The 23,305-nt window shown below is 42.0% G+C and overlaps 1 protein-coding gene across 2 annotated transcripts in view; it reads left to right on the top strand.

Annotated features, from left to right (window-relative positions):
• Positions 1-18,844, top strand: part of DCP1A (decapping mRNA 1A) — a 51,437-nt gene extending 32,593 nt beyond the window's left edge. For both annotated transcript variants that reach the window (XM_049862294.1, XM_049862295.1), the window contains exons 6-10: positions 1,308-1,421; positions 10,469-11,227; positions 13,141-13,206; positions 14,694-14,912; positions 15,230-18,844. In XM_049862294.1, coding sequence (XP_049718251.1) covers positions 1,308-1,421; positions 10,469-11,227; positions 13,141-13,206; positions 14,694-14,912; positions 15,230-15,310 — 1,239 coding nt within the window. In that variant the 3' untranslated portion in view covers positions 15,311-18,844. The remainder of the gene's footprint in view (positions 1-1,307; positions 1,422-10,468; positions 11,228-13,140; positions 13,207-14,693; positions 14,913-15,229) is intronic.
• The last annotated feature ends 4,461 nt before the right edge of the window (positions 18,845-23,305 follow it).

The raw sequence follows: 23,305 nt of genomic DNA, 5'->3' as shown, positions 1-23,305 counted from the left end.
TTTCTGACATTTACACCTTCTGTTTCAAGAACCTTTGAGTTTGTTTTCTGTAATACAGTTTAACTCTAAGCAATTCCCATAATGTGATATTATGGTGGTGATGCCGCACAAAGACAGGTGTGTTAGAAGATTAAAATATCTTATAGACTTTCACGGACTTTTTCACCTCTATATAAATGGGTAACCCTGAGTAAATGTTGTGAAATAATAGAAGGATTAAGTCGTTTGAATAGAAAAAAAGCTTATTCATTTAACATTTGAGTGCCTTCTTTTATGCTAAGCACATATTCACCTATCATTATAGTATGTATCAAGAAAACTAATCTGTCTCTAGGCTGTAGGTTGAAGCTTTTTTTTTTAATCTTGCCTCCAGTTTTTAAAGAATATATGATGATTTTAACAAATGGTATTGGAACAATTGGACATACATATGCAAAAAAAACTTCAGCCTAAACGCCACACCTTATTAAAAAAATCAAGTCAAAATGGATTAGAGATCTAAATGTAAAACTATAAACTTTTAAAAGAAAAGTATATTTACTGTATGACCCAGCAATACCACTTCTAGGTAATTTCACCCTAGAGAAATGAAGCTTTTGTCCACACAAAAACCTGTACATAAGTGTTTATAGCAACTATATTCCAAATCACCAAAAACTGGAAAAAATATAAATGTTCTACCAGCGAATGGTTAAACAAACTGTAATACATTCATGGAATGAAGTACTACTTAGCAATAAAAAGGAATGAGCTATTGATACCATACAACAGCTCAGATGAATCTTAAAGGCATTATGCTAAGTGAAAGAAGCCAGTCTGAAAAGGCTGCATAGTGTATGCTTCCAGTTACATGATTTTTCTACAGAAGACAGAGTGACGCTGAACAGATCAATGGTTGCCGGGAATGGGGGGAGGGCATGACCACAATGGGCCAGCAGGAGCAAGCTTTTTGGGTTGATGAAACGCTTTAGTAGCCTGAATGTGGTGGTGGTCACAAAAGTAGTACTGTGTACCCCCCACAAAAAATTTTACTGTACATTTTAAAAATAAAATAGAAAAGAATATGTGATCGTACCATTGGTTTTTTCTTGAAAGGGTGATAAGAATAACAATTGTTGCTAGCACTGTTGTCTAAAATCAAGTACTCAGATTTCTGAAATTTTTATTATATGAATTATGTACACGAGGATCCAAAGCAAGTATTTTTGAGAATTTGTTTTTAAATAGAATCCCTGATAACCTCAAATGTTGTTTTGTTAGCCAAATAATAGCAAACTTTTTCACATAATGTACTTTTTTTTTTAAAGAATCAGATGGGCGACTCAAATATCTCCAGCCCTGGGTTACAGCCAAGCACTCAGCCGTCCAATCTGGGAAGCACAGAGACTCTAGAGGAGATGCCCTCCGGGTCACAAGATAAGGTTAGTGCAGCTAAAGCCCTGGCTTTGTCCAAAGCAGCAAAACAAAGGATCATACTTTGCAAGGATTTTGATGAAGTACAAGTTTGATTTGTCACTTATCCATCAAGGTATGTACATGCGGCAACATGTATCGAGCAGTGTAATGACATCACCCAGGTCATTTCCCCTAGTCCACATACCTGTCTTTCATCTGGATTTTGCAGTAACCTCCTAGCTGACCTCCACCTCCCAGCTTGTGCCCTTGCCGCTCTCTTACCTATTCTCAACCGAGTACTCAGAGTAATCCTGGTAAAATGCAAGTTAGATCATGACGTTCCTCTGCTTAAAACACTCCAGTGGTATCCTGTCTTAAACAAATAAAAGCCAAGGTCTTGGCCATGGCCCAGGAGGCCCTACCTAATCCAGTTCTACTGCTTCTGGCCTCATTTTTACAGTTGTCGTGCTCACTCAGCCCCAGCCTCATTGCCTTTCTTGCTCTTCCTTAAATAGGCCATGCGTGCCCCTGCCTCAGGATGGGTCTTTGCACTTGCGGTTCCCCTGGCCTTGGGGCCTTTCTTCCTACATAAGACCTGTTCTTTGTTCTTTTTCCTCCTCCAAGTCTCGAGTGCCCTCCATATAAGTGGTACTTTCTCTGAACACCCTATTTAAAACAACAACCCACCTACCCTCCTGCTCTGCTCTATTTCCTCCCTAAGACTTAGTAACCAGCTGACCTGGTTTGTGGCCCTCACCACCGGAATGTAAGCTCCCTGAGCAGGCAGTTTTGTTTACTTTGTTCGGTGCTGCATCCTCAACTTGTAGCATTGTAAATATTTGTTGAATGAATGGACTCCCTTTATAACAGATAGCTTGATAAATGAACAGATTTTTTTTAATTTTTTATTGTGCTCTAAGTGAAAGTTTACAAATCAAGTCAGTCTCTCACACAAGAACTTATATACACCTTGCAACATACTCCTAATTGCTCTCCCCCTAATGAGACACCCAGCTCCCTCCCTCCACTCTTTGTGTCCATTCGCCAGCTTCTAACCCCCTCTACCATCTCATCTCCTCTCCAGGCAGGAGATGCCAGCATAGTCTCAAGTGTCCACCTGATCCAAGAAGCTCACTCCTCACCAGCATCCCTCTCCAACCCATTGTCCAGTCCAATCCCTGTCTGAAGAGTTGGCTTTGAGAATGATTCGTGTCCTGGGCCAACAGACGGTCTGGGGGCCATGACCACCAGGGTCCTTCTAGTCTCAGTCAGACTGTTAAGTGTGGTCTTCTTACAAGAATTTGGGGTCTGCATCCCACTGCTTTCCTGCTCCCTCAGGGGTTCTCTGTTGTGTTCCCTGTCAGGGCAGTCATCGGTTGTAGCTGGGCACCATCTAGTTCTTCTGGTCTCAGGCTGATGTAATCTCTGGTTTATGTGGCCCTTTCTGTCTCTTGGACTCGTAATTACCTTGTGTCCTTGGTGTTCTTCATTCTCCTTTGATCCAGGTGGGTTGAGACCAACATGCGTCTTAGATGGCCACTTGCTAGCATTTAAGACCCCAGACGCCACTTTCCAAAGTGGGATGCAGAATGTTTTCTTAATAGTTATTTTATTAGACCAATTAACTTATATGTCACCTGAAACCATGGTCCCCAAACCCCCGCCCCTGCTACACTGGCCTTCAAAGCATTCAGTTTATTCAGGAAGCTGCTTTTGGTTTAGTCCAGTTGTGCTGACCCCGCCTGTGTTGTGTGTTGTCTTTCCTGTCACCTAAAGTAGTTCTTATCTACTATCTAATTAGTGGATACTCCTTTCCCTCCCTCCCTCCTTCCCCCCTCTCCCCCTCTCTCCCTCCCCTCCTCATAATCATCAAAGAATATTTTCTTTTCTGTTTAAACTATTTCTCGAATTCTTATAATAGTGGTCTTATACAATATTTGTCTTTTTGCAACTGACTAATTTCACTCAGCATAATGCCTTCCAGATTCCTCTACGTTATGAAATGTTTCACAGATTCACCACTGTTCTTTATCGATGCATAGTATTCCATTGTGTGAATATACCAGAATTTATTTATCCATGCATCCGTTGATGGGCACCTTGGTTGCTTCCAGCTTTTTGCTATTGTAAGCAGTGCTGCAGTGAACATGGCTGTCCATATACCTGTTTATATAAAGGCTCTTATTTCTCTAGGATATATTCCAAGGAGTGGGATTGCTGGATCATATGGTAGTTCTATTTCTAGCTTTTTAAGGAAGCACCAAATCAATTTCCAGAGTGGTTGTACCATTTGACATTCCCACCAGCAGTGTGTAAGTGTAAATGAACAGATATTTTCCATAATCAAGTAAAACCCATAATTTTCTGAGTAAGCTTTTTATTTTGAGATTAACGATAGATTTATATGCAGTTGTAAAAAATAATATAGAGCAACCCCAAGTACCTTTTACGTGTTTCCCCGTTGATAACATCTTGCAAAATATTGTTCAATATCACAATCAGGATATTGATACAATCTACCAATCTTACTTATATTTCTCCAGTTTAACTTGCACATGCTTGCATGTTTATTTAGTTCTGTGAAATTTTATCACATGTTTAAGTTCATATATCCACCACCACAGTCAAGATAGAGAATAGTTCCATCACTACAAGGATCCTTTGTGTTGTCCTTTTATGATCATACTGACTTCCCTCTCACACCGTCTTTGCTCCCCCTTCCATCCTTAACCCCTGCAGCCGCTAATGTATTATTCTCCAGTTCTGTAATTTTCTCATTGTAAGTAAAATCATATAACTTTGAAGAGTTGGCTTTCTTCCTTCAGCGTAATTACTAGAGATTCATTCAAGTTGTATGTATCAGTTATTGCTGAGTAGTATTCCATGGTATGTGTGTACCACAGTTTAAGCATTCATCTGTTGAAGGACATCTTGCTTTGTTTTCCAGTTTTGAGCTATTATGAATAAAGCTGTGATGGACATTCATGTACAGGTTTTTGTGTGAACATAAATTTTTGCATCTCTGGGATAAATGCCCAGGAGTGCACTTGCTGAGCCATATGTATGGTAGCCGCATGTTTATTTTAATGAGAAACTGCCAAACTTTTCGTAAAGTGGCTGTACCATTTTACATGCGATGAGCAGTGTATTCATATGTCTTTAGGTATTTAGATAATAATTTTAACCAGATTTCGTGTACTACATTCCCATGTTCCGTTTTTACTGTACTTGGATTTAGGATTCTGAAGGTCAGGCATGTAGTGGAAGTGATGCTATATAGAATACAATTTTTTTTAACTTTTTTTTTTTTTTAAAGAGCAGAGTACTAGGTTCCTTCTGGGCTGGTTTATCAGTTGTGGGTATTCAGTGAAGCAGCCACTTTTCCTTTCTGAATCATGAGTCACTTCCCCCGTCCCCTTCTGAAGCATGGAGTTAAGGATCCTTGCACTGCCTAACTCATAAAGTTATATGAAGACATGAACTCCCCCCCCAAACCAAAAAAAAAAACCTTAAGAACCGTGAAGCACTGTCCATTAGAAGATGAGTAAAAGTTGAGTTGACAAGCCATAGATGCTCAGCCTTTCCACAGAAGCACCAGCGATGGGTCTGTGGACACACAGACTTGTTAGTGGGCACTCAAGGACATCAGCCCTCTGATGCAGACTCGGCTGATGAATATTAAGTTGTTATTCTTAATATTCCTTCATTATTCGCTCATTATTATCTACTTTTAAAATTCTACTTTTCAGGCCAAAGTGATAAAATTTTGTAAAATGTTGAGATCTGGATAATGTTAAAATTAGCTCAAATCCATCATCAGCCCTGGTGGCGCAGTGGTTAAGAGCTCAGCTGCTAACCAAAAGGTCACCAGTTCAAATCCACTAGCCGTTCCTTGGAAACCCTATGGGGCAGTTCTACTCTGTCCTGTGGGGTTGCTTTAAGTCAGGATCTACTCAACAGCAGTGGGTGATACACAGACAATACATTTGCTTAGTAATGCTGCCATCTAGTGTTGAAAAGCAAATAAACTGTCAAGCCTTCATGGTAACAAATTCCATTTCAGTTTATAATTATTAGAATTCCCTATGGGATTGTTTCCCTGGATTTTGCTTTGTTTTGTTGGGGGGAGGGTTGGTTTGTTTGTTTATTTTTTAGTTTTTTGCTTCCTGTGGTGAAGAATAGTATATGTCTTATCGTGTGCCAAGTGCACTGACCAGGTGGGAATCTGACATGAGCATCGTAGATCCAAACAGAAATATGAAACACTCTGAACAGCAAGAGCTGTAGGGTGAGGAAGGAACCAAGTACAACCTGTTACAGTGCACTGGAATTTTGTTGTGTGGTGTACATACTGTTTCTCACTACGAGTTCCATTTCTTGAGGAAAATGGTCAGTCTGGCACTTGATTGAAGTGAGGCATTACAAAACAGAATCCAGACTTTAAGCATAGTCAGACATGGAGAAAGAATAAAATTTCATCTTTTCTGTGGATTATGGATGGTAAACCCATGAAAAAAACAAAACCTCAGCTACAGAAGGAATGCAGCCAGTTTTTCCTGTCATAGACAGGCAGTATAAGGAGGGTCGTTTCAAACACAGACACCTATCCAGAAATCTCGTGGTGGCTTGTGTGGAGAGATGTGCTCTGCTTACTCGGATTTTGTGAGCATAGTTTTGCCAGTTATGGATTTCCAAAAGTTGATGCATTTTTACCTGTAGGCACCTCTTAGTCATTCAAGCCTTAGCTGCACCTCTGTTCTCCAGAGGTGCATATCACCACCCAGTTGACTAGGTAGACTAATCTGCTTAATTAACATCTCAGTACAGTGGCGTAATGATTCAGAATGTGGACTGCACTGTTAAATCTGGGTTGGTGTCTGGTTCTGTTGATATATTTGGGCATCGTCTATAAAAGGCAGTACCTGTCCAGGCAGATCTGGAGAGTAACACATGTAAAGGGCCTTCCATGTGGTGAGCACTCTGTCTGTGATAACTTATGCCATCACAGCTTCGTTTATTCCTTATATGAGAAGATCTCTGAGACCCTAATGCTTTACCACACTCCCTACTCCAGGGAAAGTCTGAGAATCTGTTCCTAGCTGGGCAGAACTTGCACGGCGGCAGCATGGAGAAATCTGGAAGCTTTTTGCTTCTTTTAGGTTCAGAGTTCTACCGTATAGCCTCATTTTTTGATGTGATGTGAATTTGAAATCACTGGAAATTGTTATTTTTAAAGTAAACGTAAAAATGTAAAAAAAAAATGTGAACGCAGGTAAACTTGATTGTTCGAAGCTTTTGTTCCACCAGACAAGTAAAAATTGCTAACTGGGTCTTGAAGTGTCAGGTGTATTTCATGGTGAGGCTTGTCCTCATCCGATTGTTTGACGGCTCCTTTTCTTACAATATAAAGATAATATTTCTTACCTGGAAAAGACCCTTAAGTTTTGGCAAAATAACTCCAACATGGTCTGTGTTTTTCAAAGTAGATGTATCTAAATGTTGATGTATGTGTGTATGTACCCAGAAATATATGTAAAACGATATGGTGGTCAGGGCTCACATAATTTTTGTTAGTCAATGAGTTAGGGCCGTTTTCTGGTACTTTTTTTTTTTTTTTGCCCCAGACAGTCCTGGCCATTTTGTTTCAAAGATAATATGTATAAAAAGGAATTATCTGAGTTCATTAATAGACATAAATGGTGCCAGGGATAGAAAAGTGACAGAGTCACAGTTCGGCACAGGAAGTGGAACCTGTGCACCTCGCTACAGTTACATATGGCCTGGACAGAGAGGACAAGAATTCTGTCCCCAGTGAGAATTCATTATCTATGCTGACTTGCGGTGAACGGGTTTGAATGGTTAGCAGTGAGCTTTAAACAAACCAACTCACTGTGTCCTTGATGACCCCTCACACCAGGGAGTGACAGGATGGTTTATAATAAACAGCACAGCCTTGGTATCCCAGCAAATGGTTTTTTTGGTTTGTTGTTGTTTTTGTTGTTTGTGTTACAGGGATATGCTATTCCAGAAGGATTTGATGAATTTTTATCATCCAAACAGATACTATTTGGTGTTCCTTAAAAAGTACTCAAACACAGATTTATTGTGATTGTTGTTATATGATGTCCGTAAAATGATTCTCACAATAGCCAACTTCCATTTATTGAATGCCTGTTAGACACCAGACATTATATTGGGAGTTTAATTTCACAACAACCCTGTGAGGTGATTACCACAGTTGTCCTCATTTTTCAGATGAGGGAACTAAACAGATTATGTAATTTTCCCAGGTGGCACAGCTAGGAAATGGAATCATATAAAATCTTGTGCATTTTTTTAACATTTATTTATAACATCCATAATTAGATGTTATTACTGTCTTATATTTGAAGTGAGATTCTGAATATGGAAAATCCTTTAAAGTACTAGAAAGTGTTGTGACAAGACACTCTTACTAGTCTTGTTACAGTATTATTAGTGGGGGCCTAAATTTGTTGTTCAAGAATTCAACTTAAACAAAAGCCTCTTGTCATGCTTACTTGCCCAGGTATGTTAGCTTTTTAATATGAATAGAATTTTCTTTATTGAATATTTGCTTGGATAAAATGGTTTAGCATGAAGTTACAGTTTTTTACAGCTGGAGGAGGCTTCTGTCTCTTCCTCCACAGTAGTCAAGTCAAACCGCCTGCATTCTCCTCACACCTGCCCTGCCCCCTCTTCCCTAGCAGGTGTTACAGTCCCCATGCCAGAGAAAAAGTACAAATAGTACTCCCTTAATTTTCTGTCCCTCACATGCAAACTTCCCAGAATCCTCAGTCAGCTGTGCTAGCCTCTTCCTGTTGTCTGACATGAGTCTCTCAACAAAGGGGAGCCTGTCTTCCTACTTGATGGTACTGCTCTGTGGGTGACCACCCTCTCCCCGACATGCCTTTCTCCTCCTGCGAGTGCTTTGGGAGAGAGCATTGTTGAGCATCTACTATGTACTTAGTAGATCTGTGGTTTTGGGTGGGGGTGCCACTGCTTGGGCAGACAAGCCCAGGCAGGAAGGAGGTCATCAATTAGGGAATAAATGAGGATGACAGCCCGTGCCTCGAGGAGGATGAGCACTTCCTGTGTACTGGGTTCTGTACACTGAATCCTCCCAACGACCCTCCCTACTTTAGAGAGGAGCTGGGATTCAGGAAGGGGAGTGATATCTACCAGGTTACAGAGTCTCTGTCCTTGCCACCCTTGTCCCTGCAGTCTCCTGAGGCAATGTTCCTGCTTCTTTGGCTTGTATTACCATTTTTGTGTTTTAATGACTTCTAAATTAGTACTTCCAGATTACTTCCTATTGGTTTCACATGTCCCATGGAGACCTCAGACATATTAAAAACTGACCTTGCCTTTCCCCTCCCTCCTTTAACCTAAGGGCATTCCTGGGCTTACCAGCCCAAGCAGTGGCACCACCACTCAGGACCCAGAAACCAGGGTGTTCTCTTGGCTCCCCTTCTCCAGCTGGCCAGCCACCAACTCTCTCCTATTCTAACTCTTCAGTTCTCATCCTCTTCTCTGCTGGGGCCTTATCCAGCCTCCATTGTTTCTCTACTGGATGACTGTAATAGCTTCAGCCTCACCCCTCAATCTATCTGTTTCGTGGCCACCAAAGTGCACTATCCTAAAATATGAAGCCAAGTGGGTCATTCCCTGAATGTATCCTCCACTGCCCTCCAGACAATGGGTCTCAGACACAGTCTGGCTAGTGCTTCTCCCTCCTCCATTGCCTCTCCTCCACTCCAGCCTCTCTGACCCAGCCCTGGAGAAGTGACTGTGGTCCAGCCAGCACACCTCATCCCTCCCCTCAGCTTAAGGTCCTTACTTCTGGGTGCCTCTTTCCCTCCCATGGGGCCCTGCCACTTTGCCCATGGAGTGTCCTTAGTAATCAATGCCTCGTTTCCCTACCCATCACAGCACAGTGCCTGGCACCTGGTAACTCAATCAAGATTTGTCAGATAAATAGACATTTGGCTAGGGAAAACTGAGTATGTTTTCCTGTAGAAGTGTGATCATACCGTGGTGCTGTCACCATTATACTTTAGATCCAGTGTACTTTAGGGCTTTTATAGACTTTGAGGCCCTAAAAATCATGCTCCAGTTAATTTTTTTTTTTTTTTCCATAGAAATGTATATCTAATCAACTAACTAGTCCACACACTTTTGGAATACAACTGTAAGTCAGGGCTTCCTGTGTTTTCAAAGTACTTGGGTTTGTCTCCCACTAGAATGTAAGCCCTGTCAGGGTGGGACTTTTTTTGTTACTCCCTGCTATGTTCCTTGAACCCAGTGAGAACAGGACCTGGCATTCTGTGGATACTCAGTCAGTAAAAGTGAGATGAATACGGCAGTCCTGCTGAAGGCGCAGGGAAGTTCACAAGTGGAAAGCATGTGTCTTTTTCCTTTAAACACTCACATTGGTGTCAAGAAACCAATTTACTGAAGTATGTAAGTTTAAATTTTTGAGACTTTTTAAATTTTAAATTATGAAATAGTAAAAATTATTACGATGCTTTTGCTTGGTTTTTCTTAAGGATTCTGTGACTTGGGATATAGGGAAGGGGAATGACTTACTATAAAAAATAATGGTTAAATTTAGTTTGGTATTTGGGACCCAGTCCTCAAGGTGTATTGCCTAGCTTTTTATCAGGAACAGTGAGTTAAAGGCAGGACCGCTTGCTCAGCATTTGGCCCCTCTGACCTTTTCAATATCATTTTCCCACATGTGTTACTGATATGGGGCAAGTAGGCACGATTAGCTCTGTAATAAGGCGCTGCCCCTGTACCCATCTCCCAAGGGGGAAGAGAAAAGGTGAACTCTAACACAGGAGTCACTAAAATTTGACTTTTACTTCAGATTTCTATCCACCAACTCAGGGAGATCTGGCTGTAACCCCTAGTACATCTTCAGTTTGTTCTGTTCCCTTATTTTCTAACACCTTCTGCCCTTCTACAGACTATTTTGATTATTAGGAAAGAGGTTTGGTTACATTGGTTTTCTAGAGTTGTCTTTTATCCGGTGGTTTGATCTGTTTTTCAGTCTGCTCCATCTGGACACAAACATCTGACAGTGGAAGAACTATTTGGAACTTCTTTGCCAAAGGAACAGCCAATGGTCATGGGTCTTGATTCAGAAGAAGTGGAGAAGCTGCCAGGAGATGCCTCCCAGAAAGAGCCCAGCCCGTTCCTACCATTTTCCTTTGAGCATTCAGGAGGGGCCCCTCAGTCGGAAAGCTTGGGTGTTCAGTCTACTGCCCCCGCCTCAGTCCAACCTGAGGTCACCGCCCCACTACTGATTACTCCTGCCTCCATTACACAGTCCAGTGAAAAGCATGCCCCAAGCTACACGATCCCGCTGAGCCCTGTTCTCAGTCCCACTCTGCCAGCAGAAGCTCCTACTGCACAGATGCCCCCCAGCTTACCTCGAAACAGCACCATGATGCAGGCAGTGAAGACCACACCCAGGCAGAGGTCTCCACTCCTGAATCAGCCAGTCCCTGAGCTAAGCCACACCTGTCTGATTGCCAACCAGAGCCCCTTCAGGGCCCCACTGAGTGTGACAAGTACAGCTGCTACATCCCTCTCAAGTGTGGATCTTCTCCAGAAACTCAGGTTGACCCCACAGCATGACCAAATACAGACACAGTCACTTGGGAAAGGTACAGCAGCACCCAGCTTTCCTCCAGCAGCTGGCCAGCTGGCCACACCTGAGAGCTTCATAGAGCCTCCCCCTAAAACCGCAGCAGCCAGAGCAGCAGCCTCGGCCTCCCTGAGCAACATGGTGCTCTCGCCCCTTCAGGTACCAGCAGGACAGGGGGCAGTGACTGTAAGTGGGTGGCCTGAAACTACACAAACTTGGTTTCAACTGACATTGGTCAGGCTGGTTTTAAAGAGGCACCTGTTGAGTGTGTCAGGGACTAAAAAGGGGAGCTAAGAAGCCCTGTAGTGAACAACTAAATAATTGGTAAGTGGGGATGTAGCTCAATTCACTTCCCAAAGTTATTTCAGCTGATAGGCTAAGAAACCATATTTGTGTTTCTCATCAGAGTATGCATTTTAGGGTTATTTGTTTTGTTTTTGCCTGACAGTTCCAGGGGTCATCACTTGACATAGGACCACAAATCCAAATTATCCTAAGCTTTGTTCCATTCCCAGGTCCCTCAGTTCTCTCATTGGATGCCTACTTTGTGCCAGCCATGTAGGCGTACATCCCAGATGTATGAGCTATGAGGTCAAATAAAGCTTTCCGATGAAACTGATAGTTAAGCCAAGATCAGAAGATGCAGAAGAAGTTAGCCAGACCTTTCCTAGAGGTGGCAGGAGAATTCGAGGCAAGAAGAATAGCATGCGCAAAGCCCTGGAGGGGAGGGGACGTTTGAAGAACTTAAAAAACCGTAGTGTGACTGTGGAAAGAAAGTTGGGGAGCTGAGATGAGTAAGACTTTGTAAATTGTGTCAAGGAGTTAGAGCTTTGTTCTCAGAGCCCTGGGAGAAGTGTTTGAAGGGCATTCAGCAAAGGGTGACATGCTGGGAAAGGGGCAAGAATAGGACAGCCCATCAGGAAGGAGGCTGTGGCAGTCACTCAAGGCTAGAGCTGGTGGGGTCTCGACTCGGGAGAGTGGACAGGTGGATTTGTTAAGATGGATGATCACTGGGTGCGGGGGCTGAAGAAGAGGCTTGTCCCTCACAATCATTAACTCAGTTGAAGTGACTTGTGCATGATCATACAACTGTAGAACCTTCTATTCTGCAATACCTTTGATAGCCTTTCAGGATCTTAGTCTCATGCCTTTTATAATAATCATCTCCAATCTTAACATTTTATCAAATAACATTATATAGAAGAACCATCAGAATAATTGTATATCCTCTTAGTTACGGGAGTATGTTGTTCTTTTGAAACCTTGTGCAGAAACAAAGGAATCTTAGTATCTTGGTTACATCATATTATCATTGGCCATTTCTGCAGCATAGGAGAGAGTATTCAGTTCAGCAGACTGGAATCATACCCCTGAAATGCGCCTGCTCACTGTTCAGTTGCTTTGTGAAGATGTAACCAGCAATCTGTGAGGCTTTGGGAGAGGCTGACAGAACACTGTCTTCTCCAGACTGTGCCCTCTGAGACAACACCCTACTCTCTGGCCTGCTCCTGGCAGGGAAACCTACCTGCGTGTAAACTTATATTTATATGGCAGTATCTAATATCAGGACCTGGGGCTTCACTGAACTCTCTTGTATTTGCTCTGCAACAAGAAGCTTTTTCTCCCAGTGGATGAGGACAAAATTTAGCATGTAGAAGTATGACTGAATGAAGACAGTTTAGTATTACTTATCCAAAGTTTACATCACCTCATCAAGAGGTATCGTGGTGCCAGATTTCTGATCTCTATAGAACTCAGCCACAAAAACATGCATGGATACCCCCAGCTTTTGTAAGAGATAGGGGTTTCAGCTTATTCTTAGTGGCACCATAAAGGATTTACATGCACGCCTTTTCTCTAGGAACTGAGAGGACAGGAGGCTGTGCTATAGCTTACACCGTGAGGTTGAGTCGTTAGTCTCATCTCACCCTGTCAGCCTCTTCCCTTAGGAATCTAGGAGCTAGTTAATGTCTGAAGATTTCCTTATTGCTAACCGAGATTTGTCACCAGTGTCTAGAAAATCTTCCTGATACTTGCTACATCTATTCATTTTTTCTTTTTAAATATTGCAGTCTATGCAGCAAAACCAGGACTGTGAAGTATTTGCCCCGCCTAAGGTGTTACCCAGTGCCATCCCGGTAAGCACTCCATTTTTATGAAAAACATATTATGTATTTTTAAGTTCTTCTGATGGGTGTGAAAAGTTTTAGCTTTTAAGCCTACAGCCGTCTCAGATGCCCCATCCTGGGCCAGGCCCCTTGCTCCCCTAGTCAGAGTTCATTGCTAAGGCCTCTGTAGACCCCCAGTCACCTCTCTGTGTGAAAGTCTTTCCCTGACTATGTGTACGTGAAGGCAGGATCGGCCACTCTGTCAGTTTGTGAACAGGAGACTGCTGAGAGTGGGTCAGCCTGGTTTCTATAGGTAGGAAATATTCTTTGCCCTCTAAGAGCTGTGATGTCCCAGTTAATAGAAGACAGAGTCATTACCCTCTGGCCACCCTCTCATTGGCTTCCCACTGCACTGAGGACAAAGCCCAAGTGCCATGATGTAGCCTGCCACAGCTATCCCTTGCTCGTCCTCCCCTTGCACCTTCTTTTTGAAGTTTACCATCGTCTGTCACCCACCAGTCTTGAAATGTATACTGTTTTTTATTTTTTCAGTTCTTCAAATTCCTGCTTGCCTTTGAGTCTTTACGCTGGTCTCATTAACTCCTCTGTAGCTTGTCCTACTAGGCGGTGATCAGCGGGAGCCATCAGACTGGTGGTGCACCAAAAAACACCATAAATGGCTGCCATACCAGAAACCACACCCTTAAAACTGTGGCAGGCTCTTTGCTATTTGTAAGTGAGGGTGGCAGGCAGGAGAAAGAGAAATATAGATCTTTGTTGATTCTATTAAGTGTGAAAATTGTTAAAAAATACTCATCACTGGTTTAATATATTCTGATTGTTAGCTATAATTAGCCTAGAAACGCATCAAAGTGGGGAAAAGCGGTGGATGCCAATTTTATTTTTTTTTTAATTTTGATACCTATGATGGTAATATAAACATTGAACCTACAAAAGAAACTTGCTGCTTGTAGCTAGATTTTTTAAATTCTTTTTAATTTAATTGAAGTATAATTTGCATACCATAAAATTCTGATTTTTGAGGAGTTTTGACACATTTCTTGGATAGCCACTGCCCCAGTCAAGATACAGAGCATTTCTATGATCCCAGAAAGTTCCCCCATGCCCTCTTCCAATCACTTCACCTTGTAGCCCCCCCTCCGCCTGCCTCGTGTAGCTGGACTTGACCTTTCTAATTGGTCATAGGAGGCTCTTATTGGGCATGCTATGCTGCTATTTATCATTTTTGCCTTCTGTGTTGATTGGACTTGATTTCCCATAACAACTCTAGGACCTTCTTGTCATGTAAATGAACTCTTTATTCTTCAGCTTACAGAAGCTTCATAACCAGATGTAACTCAAATGCTTCTCCTTAATATTCTTTACCTGGACCCAGTAGTTAGCATTTGACTCTGCTCCAGTCTCATAGTGCTTATGCCTGTTGTGGGGTGTTCCCTACTCTGGACCTGGCTGCTGCCTTCTGCACTTTATACAGAATGGCCATTGCTCCTCTGTAGGTTGCAGGCGCCTCGCTGGTTACCGCGACGACCACGGCAATACCTTCTGTCCTGCTGTCCCCAAGTGTTTTCCAGCAGACAGCTACAAGGTCCACCGACCTTGAGAGGAAGGCAAACTCCCCTTCTCCTCTAACTGTTGGGGCATCAGAAAATCAGAGAAAGCCCTCCATTATTCTCAGCAAGGCTCAGCTCCAGGATACGTTAATACATCTGATAAAGGTATGTAGGGTATCAGTTTAATCTTTTGATTTTCATTGTTGAATAAAAGAAAGCAAATTTTATAGATTCTCCTTAGGAAATCAGTTTATAAATCAGTTCATAAAGTAATGTTTCTCTCTTCCCAAGCATACACTGCTGATGGATAATGAGGTCTAAAATGTTATTCATGGTTTGATTGTCTCTAGGTGGGGGGATTATTTAGATAATTAGTAATTAGTTATGTAAATCATTTATACAATTTTCTTCTAAGCTGTTATCGAGGAATTAAGTTCTAATAAGGTGAAAGTGACGTTCCATGTTCTTATGATCTCTTCCAGAATGATTCTAGCTTTCTCAGTACACTTCATGAAGTCTACTTGCAGGTTCTGACCAAGAACAAAGAAAACCTCAACCTGTGACTGGAGCTGAGTAAATCTGAAGGCAGCCTGTCAACCTCAGAAACAAATAGGCTTCATCATGGAAACTTCTAAACAGAACACTGAGTTTTGAGAATCCTGAAATTGAGCCTATAAGAAAAGAGACTCATTCCTTAAGAATGTTTTCCAAGTGACGTTCTCAGTGCTAATGGAGGTTTCACTGTGAAGCATCACCAGCAGACCTTTGTTTTGACAAAAAAGAGAAAAAGACCCTCGTGTTAAGTTGTGGGGTGTTTTCATCAGCTGTGATTAAGTGTGTGAAATAAGGAGTTTGATTTTCAGCTTGCTGTCATTATCAAGGACTTGGGGGTGAGTCATCACCAACTTTGCAGCAGTCAGAGTTCAGCTAGCCTGCACCCCGTATGCCCCACTTCCTACCCCTAGTAACATGACTCTCTTGGGCGTAAGGCTTATAGTCAAGCTCTGAGCAGAGTAGAAGTCAGCTCTGTGAGAAGTAACTTCAAGTTTTAAGGATCAGAGTTTTAAGTTGGAAAATTAGGACTGATTTAAGTGAAGTATATTTTATATGAATGTCCCATTTGGGCCTTAAAAGTTCTGTAATTTCTTAATTGTGTTTTATTTTTAAGTGTCCCCAGTCTTGCCACGCAGTAGGCTCCCATCACCACCTTACTGCTCGAATAGGGCCAGGTCGGGCCCTGTGGTGGTGCAGATGCAGGCATGTCACACCTTAGAAGAAGAGACTGGGGTTGGTAAAGCCCAAATCCAATCAGAAATCTTTATGTTAAGATATACTCTACAGTGGTTTTGAAAGTGTTAAGTTTGTATGTGAAGCATAGCCTTATCTTATTTTCCTTTTCTATCTAAACACCAGTTAAAAGTCATTGTTGAGTGTTTTCCTTAACACTTTGACAAAAGGACCAGTGGACCAATATGACAAAGCCATTCTGGTTCCATTCCTCATGTATTGAGAATAGTTTTAAAGCTATGCAGAAAAAGGGGCTGTTATTCACACTGCCCTTACTTCGTTGTAGAATATGGATTTTAAAAGAAAGCGTGTAATTCAGAACTTTACCAATGTATTCCTAGGCTGTGAGTATTTGTCCAGCCCAAAGTGTGAAAATATGTAAAGATGCTTTGTTATGCTGCTATTAATCTGCCATGATTTATATTTATTCTTTTATGGCATGTAATGGTGATTAGTAATATTTTAATGTAGATTTTGATTTATTTCAGCAATAGTAATTTTAAGATATCCTTTGAATGAAAGTATCTTCGTTTCTATGATACAGATCGTTTTGTAGTATTTAACCAATTAAGATGCACTGCTTACTTCTCTGAGCACTATTTAGTGATGGGGTAAAAACCCAGTTGGCTCAACCAGCTAGTATAAGGATTAGCTGTGACTAATGCTGACAGATGTGATTGTTCCTTGGGAATGATCATTTAAGCTTTAATGGTAACTCAATCAGAAGTCCATAGATTTTTCTAGCTGAAATTTTTAAAATGACTTGTGAATTACACACTTGTTTCAGTTTGGTCTTAGTTTTTACATGAAGAATACTTGGTTTGATTGGCTTTTGTTAATCTAAATGTGCTTCCTGAACAGCTTTTCTGCTTCTCAGTTTGTTGTCTTCTATTGCTGTCTACCTAGTTACGTGTGAATTGTACCCAATTCAGGGAAGCTCTGAAGTTCTCTTACTCAATTAGGAATCATTTGTTTTCAAAGATAGTGTATAAATTCCACAGCCAAAAATGAATTGTTTATGGTTCATCCAGGAAAGAGAGAGTTGTAATAAGATAGAGTATTGAGGACACCAAGAGATGCAGTGTCCAGGGAGCCACGTGACTGTTCTTATAAAATGGATGCACCAGCAGGTTTGATCATACCCCAAGTATAATCTCACTGGGCTTTGTTAAACAGAAGAATTGAGGGATTCTTATTGTAATAGACATTTGAGTTGAAATGGTGCTTTTGAGTACGTATAGTATTGTGAAAGAGTTACGAGAAAACGTCTTAAAGAGGGTCTGTAAGCAGATCTGTTTGTTTTCACTCTTTAATCCAAGGAATACATATGATGGACAGTAAATCGAATCTAAGATAAGGTTTCCCACAGTGTGAAACTAAGCTTTTAAGTGCCCAGGTGTGGAGACTTGAAAAGGGTAAGCCTGTTTCAACTCCCAAATTCGTGTATTCGAAGCATTTAAAATTCAGAAGCCAGAAGTTCATTGGCGTGATCACCAGGAGGTTCAGGCCAGAATGAGTCCCTAGAGAAGCCAGGTCAAGCCTGGATAGTTGTTGGATGACCCTGGCCCCAACTCACAGTTCAGTTGCCTTATTCCTCGTTCAGGCATACAGTCCAGAACCTCATGCTAGCTTAGGTTGCACGTTTACATTGCTGTAGTATCTTTACTAGAACCTTAGTTTAAAACCTTAGTTGAATCAAAACAGACACCAAAAAAGAGATGCTTCCTGCTAGGTTTCGTAGAACCCCAGGAGACCTGCATTCAGGCCACTCTATCTGTGTGCCCACCCCCAGCCCCAGGTCTAGGTGCAGGCTCTGAGAGGGGCAGCCCAGAGCTTGGAGTGGAGGTGTGTCGGGGGCATCACTGGGGCCTGCCCTTTTGCTGGTGGTTAATGTGATGTCTTTGAGTGGACTCATGCAACCTCCCAAACCACCTTGTTCCTTCAAGGCAGAGGCTCCTCTTCATTGTGCATCTCTCGTGAGATTTGAGGTGTGAAAGCTGGCCTGGTTGACTTTGAATCCTAAGTTTTCAAGTGGCTGTCAGTGTCAGGAGAACCATTTCATGCTGTCTGCACGTGGAATGTACACAGCTTACCTTTGAGGCTTATGAGTAGCCATGAGAGAGTGGTGTTTCTTAAGCACCCAAGTTGACCTGGATCCTTCTTGGCCAAAGGATACACAGGCTTAGTTTAGAAAATGCCTGACTAGGTTTTGCATGTCAAGCATTTGTTCTTTTTCTGGCCTAAGTTTTCTTGTAAAAAATGTAAACCCCATCAAATTCTCTACTAGGTAAATATTTGTAAACCATGCAGCTTTATTACTCTCCTCCCCAAAGAATGTAGTTTGAAATTTTCTCATTTTGGTAGTAGAGGTCGTGACTGCCATTCTATTACTAATAATGCAACATGAAATTGAAGGTGCCCAACTGCTTGAAAAATACAATCCGTCATCATACTGTAACACCGGGCAAAACGTAAAACAGTAGAATAAGAGGTGGCGCGGGTGTGAGTGATTCGGCCTGTGTGAGTGAAGAGAAAACAGGAATCACAGGGACGGCTGTCCTGCATTCTTGCTGCACGTTTGCTGCTGAGCATGTTTCTTTCTTACCTACCTTTGGCTTTCTTTAGTTGTGTTCAAAGTACCTTCTAGAACCAATAATACGCTATGTTTTCACGTGTCTAAAGTGTTAAAATCTGAAGAAAGTAAAGCAACTTACACTGTAGCCTTTTCAAAAGTCCTGCTTGAGAACATTTTTCCCTGAGTGGGCCGGGGCCTCGAAGAGCCTGTTTTCCAGCAAATTCAGCAGGAGAGATGTGTGCAATGTTTTACACGGCTTTATATTTAACATCTTAATTAAAAATGCTGAGATGCAATACTGTGGGGGAAAATGCAAAACTGTGGTTCCCTTTTATTCATGTGACTCCTTAAGAAATGCGTTTTTAAGATACGTGTTCCAGGTAGCTTTTTATTCTGTGTATTGTGGCCATGTGCCTCTCGTGACTCTCAGTGTACCAGATTCTCAGCTCCCTGAGACGGGGGGGTGAGGAGCTCTGAAATCACAGCAAGATTTTTGTTCCACGAGCGCAATACTGCATCATTAACATTTTTAATGGTATGGGTTTTATACCATCTGTGTATGTTTGCAAATATTAAGTTATTACATGTTTTAAAATGAGCATTTTTCATTCTAAATTTTATATGTTTGCAAATATATTTTTTTAATAAAATTTCAAAACCAAGTTTTAGCACCTACTAAATTTTCTTTGTGTTTTTATTCAATTTATAGCAATAGAAACTTTTAAATAAGTCGCTGCGCTTTGCCAGAGCCTCATACTAGTGAGATGTGATGGGGTGAAGGGAACAAAACCAACAAAGTCTACTCCACCCATTTCCAGCCAGCTAGATTACAGGCCACACCAATGTCAGGCCTGAAGCCTCTTGAGCACTGGTGCCCATCAAATAAACGAGCACTTCCCTCCCAGCTAGTTAAACCTTAAGTGTTCAGCTCATACAGGTGGACATCTAAGGAACTTCATTTATTCCTCTAAGGTTACCCCAGATAAAGGGTTCAATTCTAATCATTGGCAAAAACACAGTTTTATTGGGGAACTTATAGTCCTGGTCTTTTCCCAGATTTACTCAATGCGTGTTTATTGAGCTCTTGTTACGTGCCAGGTGTCTTAAATGATAAGGAAGGAGAGAGGAGGGAGAAAAGGACGCTTAATGGCTGGTATCAGCCCAAGGTTGAGCTCAGACCTCAACCTCCTCTGGGAGGCGGAAACCCTAATGGAGAATGATGATTTGACATCAACCTTCTAGAACCCAGGTATGAGGCATCCTTAGAAGACCAAGAGAAGGTGGTTACAGGACAAATTGAGTACAGAGACAGAATACATGGGTCATGTAGTGCCCTTAAAGCACAGACTCTTGGTAACTTTTTTAACGGAAACCTTCCTTTAAAAAAAAAACAAGTTTAAAAGTAAAACATGCTCATTATAGAAAATAGAGAAAAGATTAAAGAAAAAAAAAGGTTTAACCATATCTCTCCCTAATAATCACTGTAAACATTTTAGTATGTTTCCAAATGAAATTCTCTCTAAAATGTTTATTTTACCTGCCTACCTTCTTAGAACAGAGAATATGCTAACTCTTGGGTTATGACTCTGACTTTATCTTATACACACTCACACTTCACACTTTGGTCATCATTAATGCTTCATGCTCATTCACTGCTTATAAATTACTTTCCCATTATTTTCTCCATCTTCACAATAGCCCATTTTAGGAAGGAGGAAGAAAAAGCTCAGAGTGTTTGAGGGATGTGCCAAAAGTTGCACAGTAAGAGAGTGGTGGATCAAGGAAGGACCCAAAGGCAAGCAGACTGGAGAGCTAGTCTAGAATTCCGTAATTCTGTGACCTCTTTTTTTCTTTTTTATTATAATATTCTATTGTGATTTAGGTGAAAGTTCACACAGCAAATTAGGTTCCGGGGTTTTAACAATTTTTATACAAATTGTTCTCTGCCATTGGTTACAGTGTTTACAATGTGTCAGCATTCTCATTGTTTCCATTCTGTTTACATTGATCTAGCTTCCCTTCCCCTCTTTGCCTTCTCGTTTTTGCTTCTGGGTGAATATTGACCATTTGGTCTCATATAGTTAATTGTTTAAGGGAGCACATTACTCACAAGTGATGTTTATTTTATAAACCAATCTATTATTTGACTGAAAGGTGACCTGCAGGAATAGCTTCGTTTCCAAGTTCAAAAGATATCTTAAGGCGATAGTCTCGAAGGTTCCTCTAGTCTCTATCAGTCCACTAGGTCTGGCCTTTTTTAGGAATTTGAGTTTTGTTGTACATTTTTCTCCTATCCGGGGCCTTCTATTGTGTCCCCGGTGAAAACGGTAGTGGTAGCCAGGCACCATCTAGTTCTGGTCTCAAAAGAGGTTGTGGTTCGGGTGAGCTATCAGTCCCATGACTAGTTTCTTCTATGAGCCTTTGATTTCCTTCATTCTCCTTTGCTCCATATGAGTACAGACCAGTAGTTGTATCTTAGATGGGCACTTGCAAGCTTTTAAGACCCCGGACGCTACTCACCAAACTAGGATGCAGAACATCAACTTTGTGAACTATGTTATGTTTGTGAACTTAAACAATTAGCTATGGTCCCAGGCCTTTTGACCCACTAAACCGATCCTGCAAGTTGTTTGAATCTAGACTGCTTTTTACAGTTTTGAGGTTACTTAGGTTACAGCTGTTTGTCAAGAGCCGGAATGGTATTCTGTTTCTCACTTGCTTTTCGTCTGTCAAAACCTAGGAAACCAGGTAACCGGATGCTTTGGAATGTTGTGAAAAACTATGGTGAGTAGGTCGAATAAGAGGCAGAGAGTTTTTTCTTTGAAATGAAATAGATAGTATTTGGGATTTGGGGTTTATAGTTGCTGTTAACGACACTTTCATTTATGGATCCTGAATAACTGATCCCTGAATAAGGAGTGTGTGAAGAAGGGATTGTATCTGGGAAGAAAGATTTGTCTCAGAAAGCTATCAGAAACCAACCCAGGCTCTCCTTCTGGATGAGATGCTGGAAGTGTGACAACGATCTTGTCACTGTGAGGGAAGCCCACCTTATAATGAGGCCAAGTCCTTGGAAGGCAGAAAGGAGCTACAGCAAGGAGGCCTGAAGCCATGTTTCAGACAGAGCAAAAAGGATTATCTACACGAAACATGAAGAGTCCTAACAAGTTTCTAAAGGGGTTAGATAACTTCAAGATTCTAAACCTCTTAGCGTTTGCTAAATGGAGTTGGGTAAGAAGACAGCTGCCACCTCATGCGCCCTATAAGGAACTCGCGGTGAACCTGGGCTGTCCCAACAGTCCTGGAGGCCCCGAATCCAAGCCCCACACCAGCCTTCCGCACATGTATTCTTCACACTCACCGGGCTAAATCAGCCAAAAGTGAAGATCACCAGTAAGAGCTTTCTTATAACCAACAGAGGGACAATACCTTGGAATGAGATGATGCAATACCGCTGTGATGGTCCCATCATGTCGTGGACTTCAACCAACATTTCAGGTGAGTTTGAATAAATTTGAAGCGCAGTGCCACAGGTAATTTTAACTGGCACTTGTTGTGTACACTTTGTATGTATTCTCATTCAACCCTCTCCACACCCCCAGAGGTGGAGGTTATTCAGAGTGCCCCCTCAGGAAAGGGCCACAGAAGACACCCGTAACGCGGACAACACCGACTTCCTGTCAGTCCCTGGAGGGGCAGGGCACTGGTCGTGGTTCCGCATCTGTCGGTTTGTTAGTCTGAATTGGGATCCAGATGGCCCACCGGCCCAGAATATGGAGCTAGGAAGGCAGCCACAGTCCACAGGAACCACTGTTTTCTTGACAAGGTCCCTATCACTCCAGAAAGATGGGTCTGACGCTGCCTGAGCCCTGCCAAAGCTCTAAGGAGGCGTTCTCAGCAAACCCTTGCCCCAGCCCCGCCGCTTCTGTGGAATCTCACCCTGACATCACAAGCAGAGGCAGAACATGGCCCCCTATACATTTTTTTGCCATCAAGTCCCATGTTGCTATTTCTAACTCTGATGTGTCCCTGTCCCCAGAGAAAACCCTCCCAGGCCTCTCTCAGACAGGAATTTTTCCCCTGAAAAGAGTGGGCTAACATCCTCCCCCACCTACCCTCATTAAGAGGCTTCCCCACTCCTGTTTGATTTGCTGGTTCAGACAGGAAACTGGACTCTAACAACAATGCAACTCTAGCAACAGCTCCCATTTTACTGTAGTGGACACCAGGGGCCTCCACCCCACCAGGCACCTCACCCCCTTTTTGAACAAGTATTTTGTAATTCCGTCTTTACTATCCTGACTTGGAAGTCACAGAGAATGCAACTTATGCCTAAACACACAATTTTAAAATAATACCCAAATTGCGATATAAAGGAAAAGTTTTGAAATGATGTATAATGAAATGTTTCGTAGTAGATACATAAAGGCTTAGGAACCAGGTGCTGCCAAGTTGGCATGTCGACTCCATCTGCGTCAGAGTAGAACTGTGTTTCATAGGGTTTTCAATGGCTACTTTTTTCAGAAGATTGTCCTTTCTTCGGAGGCACCTCTGGATGAATTTGAACTTCCAACCTTTCTGTTGTCAGTTGAGTTCATTAACTATTTACACTACCCTGCACAAATTCTCAAAATGTTCCCATAAGGAACCATTGATCTTCACTCTGACACCCCTTCCCACCCCACCCAAGAGATTG

Source organism: Elephas maximus, chromosome 20 (genome assembly GCF_024166365.1).
Source record: "Elephas maximus indicus isolate mEleMax1 chromosome 20, mEleMax1 primary haplotype, whole genome shotgun sequence".
NCBI lineage: Eukaryota > Metazoa > Chordata > Mammalia > Proboscidea > Elephantidae > Elephas > Elephas maximus.
Note: the sequence above shows the minus strand (reverse complement) of the source record. Positions and strands in the feature narration are given on the sequence as shown.